The sequence below is a fragment of the Impatiens glandulifera genome, chromosome 5 (genome assembly GCF_907164915.1).
Source record: "Impatiens glandulifera chromosome 5, dImpGla2.1, whole genome shotgun sequence".
NCBI lineage: Eukaryota > Viridiplantae > Streptophyta > Magnoliopsida > Ericales > Balsaminaceae > Impatiens > Impatiens glandulifera.
Genome location: NC_061866.1, coordinates 22,006,339 through 22,013,395, shown reverse-complemented (window position 1 = coordinate 22,013,395; position 7,057 = coordinate 22,006,339). Strand labels below are relative to the sequence as shown.

The 7,057-nt window shown below is 33.5% G+C and overlaps 1 protein-coding gene across 1 annotated transcript; it reads right to left on the bottom strand.

Annotated features, from left to right (window-relative positions):
- Positions 1-281: 281 nt before the first annotated feature.
- On the bottom strand, positions 282-6,389 carry LOC124939852 (beta-ureidopropionase). The gene is made up of 6 exons (XM_047480306.1): positions 6,170-6,389; positions 5,207-5,314; positions 3,414-3,602; positions 3,078-3,305; positions 1,750-1,974; positions 282-763 (listed from the first exon to the last, which is right to left on the bottom strand). The coding sequence occupies exons 1-6, from the start codon at positions 6,284-6,286 to the stop codon at positions 404-406; spliced, it is 1,227 nt and encodes a 408-aa protein (XP_047336262.1). The 5' UTR covers positions 6,287-6,389; the 3' UTR covers positions 282-403.
- Between the last annotated feature and the right edge of the window lie 668 nt (positions 6,390-7,057).

Below are 7,057 nucleotides of genomic sequence, written 5' to 3'. Positions count from 1 at the left end.
TGTTTGCCAATAATTGAGCTCAGTTCTCTATTCTAGACAGTTTTTCCAACTCCATTTTGATTCCTTTAACTATACTAAAGCTAAAACAAATAATGCCACTAATTCCAAACATACATATTTCTGCCATTTTGTAGAGTTAAGTGTGATATAAGTATTCTCCTTTAATTCAACAAAGAGCCTGAAGAGGCCTTACCCACAATTAATCTCTGCATATCCGAATCCTCCAATCACTCTTAAACCAGAATCGGATAAGCGGTTGAAAGTTTTGCACAAGTTAGAGATAATAACAATGTGGCAAATCATACCCTATATTTATTCGCGAATAATCTGAAGCAACTTTTCCACTGCAAATTATTTAAATATTACAGTTCCTTCAACACTTTCACTTTTGCGGATTATAAATCTACTTCTTGTGAAGTAAAGGATCAGAAATGACTTGTGGCTCAAAGTCAGGCCTAACATAACGGCCAAGCAGTTCGGCGTAAACATCATACCGAGCTGTCATTCTGAATCCCCATTTGTCTTTCAGCTGCCTGCAGAGGTTCAGATCCATGTCTGATATGAGCAACCCGTCCCTGTTACGAGAGAGGGATGGCGTGCATGAAGCATCAGGAGCAGAGAAATGACTTGACCCATAGAAATGGCCGAAATCGTTGTGTTGAGGCTTCCCATCACCAGAAGTGAATGCATTTGGGAATACCTCTGTTCCAACACGGTTTATTGATCCAACAAAGTAACTATTTGCTATTGCAGCATTCCGTGCCTGCAGAAAAATTAATACAAATACTCATCGACCAAAATAGTGTATCAACACTTGCACATGCAAGCAGATGTGATTATAATAAAGGATTAAATGTTATTTGAATTAAGTTTGTTTCATAAATATTATTCAAAACCACTTAAGCATTTGTAATTTAGCTTAAATTAAGCTAAAATATATATTTGGCTTAATTCAGTAAGATATGGATGACTCAACTAGGTTATATAGTAAGAGCGTCCAAAAGATAACATTAATCTTGTAAATTAATCAAATTATGTCATTATAAAGGTAAAATATACTTTAGGGACTTCACCGGCAATAGTTCCACGTTTGATCAAGTACTTAAAATTAATATATTTTTGTTTGGTTTGTTCAACATTTATTTTCAAATACTTAACTCATTCGGAATTTAAAATTTAGTATTAAACATTGAACACTTAATATTCAGTATTCAACGTTAACACTTAATATTCAGTATTCACCATTATGTATTTAAGAAACTAATGTAGATGCCAACACAATGATTTGGCACCCACTTGACACCATAAATTTGATGTTGATTTGGTTAAGAGTATATGTATCAGCTATCTTTAAGAAATATTTGGCAAGCTTGGATGAATGAAAATATATGCATGAATTATTAAAAAGTAGATGTGCGATAAGATGATGCATCTTTGTCATAGAAGGATTTGGCCATATACGTCTTTGAGCAAAAATAAAACAAAACACTATTAAAGGTTTGAGAGTTGATGACCGATCAGTTAGTGAAACTAAAATGAATAGTTATAAAATAAAGTGTGGCTACCATCAACTGTTAGAAGGAATTCTTTTAATGTGAGGAAGAAAGATGAAACTTTGAACTTGAAAAGTTCAGTAAGGACAAAGGTGGTAATTGGTAGATATACTGTTTTTATCAAGCCTGAGTAGTAATTGAAAAACACAAGAAAAAAATAACTTTAAAAAATTTGAGAAGCAAATAATAAGCAAACCTCAATTGGCCACATTGGTTCGCTAAGTTCCCCAACAGTTGCAGATGGATTGAAAACAATTTCAGCACCATTCAAGCCAAAAGCTAACCAGTTAAGAGGGTGGTGCCTGCCATAGCAAATGTTAACCGCAATTTTTCCATAAGCTGTCTCAAACACCGGATGGCCAGTATTGCCTTCCATGTAATATGTGCTCTCATTGAAGTCCCCAACTCTAGGTATATGGTTCTGTCATATGTGAGATATTGTGAGTAAAAAACAAAATTGAAGCAGAAACAAAAAATGGATCGTGTGGGAAATTCTGAGTTTTAGAGAGATTTGGTGAGGATAAAACTTTTCAGATTTTTCTATATTGAATTATGTGAAATTAAAAATAAAGAAAGTAATGGTAATCAACCACTACTTCAGTGCTTTAGTTAGTTCATGTGAGTTTTTAGAGAGATAACCATAATCTCCTATAATGTAGGAACCTCTTCGATAACATACAGGTACCAAACAACATCAATGAGCACTAAAACACAATAACGAATTCTTTCCCTAGCCGCCAACAAAGATTGTTCATGACCAACTGGACATCCAAAATGCTTTTCTTACTGGAGACTTAAGGATTTACATGAATGTTCCTACCGGAATTAGATCATTCCCAAACACAGTTTCTCACCCTATTTTGTTTGGGAGTGTGCACACAAGAACTAGTAGGGACAATGCCATGTAGTTAAAGGTATTTTTCAAGGTGAGATCTAAAATATTCTTAGGCATTGTCTATGTTTAGAACTTGAATGGGGTTTAGTATTGAGTTCAGATCATCTTGACAAAGGCTTGAAAAGTACAGTTCACATCTGTTTTTTCTTTCATGAGATACACACGTCATACAAGTATGGTCTCAACAAAGGAGACACAATTTTTAGAAGGCCCCAACAAATCACTATGAATTAAGGAGAAAGCTTGTGTAGGATGAATCTTTGGGAATGTGTTACGTATGTTTAGCAAACAAACACCTCGCAATGAAATGAATTGGGATCCTTTATAAAAATAATTACAGAAATTGTCTTGCCCAATACAAGAAATGAGGATGCCAAGACATGACATCATCTCTGCTTCTAGAAAGAAAAGATACTATGAAATACAGCTAAATGGGTCAGATTGTTCGGTTGTCATGATGTAAAAACCAGAAGTTGACCTAGCACTGCCACTCTCTACTTCTACCATCTCACCTTCTGAAATATGAAATTCTTGGATTTCTCTCAATATGAGATTGAATGTCATAACTCTTATTTGTATTTTTCTTTCTATTGGTGTCAATTCTTAAAATCTTGAAAGTAATTAAATACCTTACGATGCTTGCCAATTATGTTTCCATTATTACCAATTATAACAGCGGTGTTCCAAAGGGTCTCTCCATGTTTCACATCTCTCTCTAGAATTGAACTTATGATGACCATGTTGTATTTTCTTGCATACTCCTGCAGAAACTGTGTTGATTCTCCATCGATTTCCTCAGCAAATTCACACCATTTCTTCTCACGTGTACAAAAGGCAAAAGGCATCATCCAAGCCTCCTGCATCAAGGGTAAATTAAAAGTCAGGCGAAAGGAAGAATTAGACAACGATATTAATATTAGCCTTTGTAAATTATTAATTTTTCATGCTAAAGCCTCACAACTCACTTGCAAGCATAATATATTAACTCCTGCACCACCTGCTGCATCAATAATGGGCTTCAATTTCTGAAAGATGGCTCTTTTCTGGTCCAAAAGTGGTGAGGTTGTTGGAAAAGCAATACTGTTCTGAATAAGACCAACCCTAACTATCCGAGGTTGTCTGACTAATTCCTTGTCAGCAGAAAAATGGAATGCCTACAAAATTTTACATTGAAGCCTATCACAACCAAACAGTGGGTAAAGAAATTAAACGAAACCTAGCAAAGGTGTACATTTCAGCTGATCTCTTACATATTTGTTAGCATCAAATAGAAAGAAAGCCAATTAAATGTCATATTTGAACTACAAAACGTAAGCAACTCATTAATGATCAATCTTAATTTTCCAACTAGTTTTATCAGTAGTAAGAAATGGCCTCCTACGTGGGAGGAATACTACCTTTATAACTCTAATATTCCTGTTTAAAAATAATGATCACTGTATATGATGCTTACATGAACAACAAAAGCAACAATGTAGAATACTACTCCTCTTACAATGGGACCCTTCCTAAGGACACCTTCAGCATCGGTCAAATTTATATTATGCAAGGAGACACTACTTTGGGTAATTCGATTTTTTTCAATCAATGGCAAATACAACAATATTCTGTTTAACAATTTAATACTTAAGAAATGTTTACAGGAAAGAATATGTTATTATTTAGAATGGGTTAAGAAAGCTGTTAGCCATTTATATCATGTGGTGAAGTGTCTATTTCAAAAAATATATTTATATATATGATTATAATGTGTTTTTTGAAATAGACACTCCACATTTATTTTTAAATTAAGAAGAACTAGCATGACACCCCACATCCATGACACTCCGCTTTAACTCAAACCGCTTCCAGTTGAATTCGAACCCGTGACATTTTGATATTTTAAACCAACTCTTACCACTGGGTTACCTTGGTAGAATAATAATATTTATAAGTATATATGTAGAAATATTGAGAGAGGGATAATAATATTTAGATGTTTGGTTAAGGTTTACATGAGAAATTTAGATATATAAAAGACACTGAGTGTAATAAAATGAATGACTGACAACAAGAAATATATTGAGTGTAAACAAAGCAACATGTCGAGTGTAAACAAAATTGCACAAATTCCAAAAAGATGGAGAGATAATTCAACACTCCCCCACATATTTCTCGAAATCCGACTTGGGAAAGAGTTTTGGTGAGTATGTCAGTCACCTAAGAGAAAATGATGAGGAAAGCGAGTGACATTTGAATCGTCGGAGTGTTGCTGAATGTTGATGACAGCGAGTGGACTTTGAATCGTTGTAGTGTCGCTGAATTTTGTATGACAGTGAGTTGGCTTTGAATCGCCGAAGTATCGCTGGACGGAAGTGAAAAGTGATAATTTTGGACAGAAATCTGTCGAGACGCGAATAGAGACATATTCGGCCGAGATATAAGGTGAAGTTTTTGAAATGACAAAATTGTCGAGAAAGAACTCAAGAACACTCTGATACCATGTAGAAATATTGAGAGAGGGATAATAATATTTAGATGTTGAGTTAAGGTTTAATGAGAAATTCAGATATTTAAAGGACATTGAGTGTAATAAAAAGAATGACTAACAACAAACCATATGTTTAGTGTAAGCAAAATTGCACAAATTCTAAAGAAGTTGGAGAGATAATTCAACAGTATATATCCTGTTTTCTTTATGTAGCAATTATTATGTTATCTTTATCCATGTCTTCTTCTCTTCACTAATGGTAAGAAGAGAAAACATGGAAGTGCAAACCTGAAGGTCAAAATCATGCTCTGAAGATAATGCTTTAGAAGCCTCTGGGAGAGTGATGGATTCAAGTGCTCTTCCACAATTCAGTCCTGAGATCAGACGGCTGACTTCCTGCAAAACACAAATGATTGAGTCAGTATTCATTCACTTCAGAGAAATGTTGAAAAGAAACAAGATAAAACAACGAAGTCTCAACTTTAAAGAGAAATGTTCAGGCTTCAGAATGTCTTGAACTACACAACACGTGAATTTGCCTCGCAAATGAGAGGTGATTGAAGGGGACAGTTGTTCCATTGATTATTTTTTAGTTGCATTTTTTACTGTCCGACTATTAGTCTATTTTTTGTTGTTGTGTTGATGGGATTCATTAAGTTTAACTATTGACAATCACTATCATAACTTGTGTGACATTGGTTTTTACTCCCTAAGTGTATGCAGTCTCCTCGGTACAGGGGACTGATGAAAAAATGTCAGTTTGTAAAAAACACATGAACTTTAAAAATAAAATTCTAACCAACTCCATCTCTGTTATTGTAGTCATAAATGAAACAAAAGTTTTACATTAAGAATAATAACCTTTCAAAGGAAGAGTGAGAATGAAAATCTTCTTATAGAAGAGAAATTTATTGCATTTTATAATTGCTGAGTAAGAGATATCAGAGTAAATCTTAATCTGATATTGATAATCAAATTGTATCTATTTCTATGAACTTTCTATTGAAAATCACAATAATGAATAATGAGAATTAGCAAATCAGTGACGATCTTCCATAACACAATTCACTTTCTATGCCCAAAGAAAAAACATATTGAGATGCTAGATCAGTAAATGAATTATCGAGTAGAAGAAGGTAACGTAGTCAAAATCCTGACTGGGATAACAACCGTCCCGATCTTTTGGGTCCATAACGATCTAAATACACAGAAATAGGTAAGCAACTAACAGAGAGAGAAGAGAGTGTGGACCTGGAAACTTTCAGGGCTGAGGTTCGCATGGAGAAGGCGATGTAGAGATTCGAATCCACAAACTGAAGAATCCTTCTTCTCAGTTTGTTCTGGTATTCCATTCTCGATTTTCTCCATCTCCCTCCTTCTCTAGTATGTTGAGTGGAAAGGTTAGTCTAGTTTTCTTCTCTTCTCTTCTCTTCTCTTCTCTTGCTTGTGGAAACCAGGTCACTCATTTGTCCTCTTTCGATTATTATAACATGATCTGAACATGTTGCTCCTCATTTCGATTATTATAACATGATCTGATCATATAGCTCATTTATTTGATAGATAGATAGATTCATTTCATTTAATTAATATAATATAATATTTATTGATATCTATTTTTTTAACTTTAGATTTCTTTTAAAAATCTTGGAAATTTTAGTTATTTATTTAATTAATCGTTAATTACTTATAAATTATCCTAACCAAACACAAAAATATTAATAGTTAAATAGTGGATAATTAAAGGAATTCCCACAAAATAGATAATTAAAAGCGTCTTTTATTTATATCACTGAATTTTTGCATCATATATCGTTTGGGGGTGTAAACAAGTCATTAACACATAATCTAGACCGGTCATTTAAATTAAAAATACTAAAAGTTTCAAACCAATGACCTTACAATTATTAACCCATTATTTTAGCTAATTATAAAAAAATTTAACATAAATATATTTTCATGGAGTTATATTGTAAGACATAGAATAGGTTGTATTAAGTAAATAATATATTGATTCCATAAAACTATTAAGGCTGCACTAACATTCTTTTATGAGGTTACAGGTTTAACTATTAATAAAAATAAAAGTGTGGCATTTTATGGAGGCGTTAAGGACGAAACAAAACAGGACATCTTTAA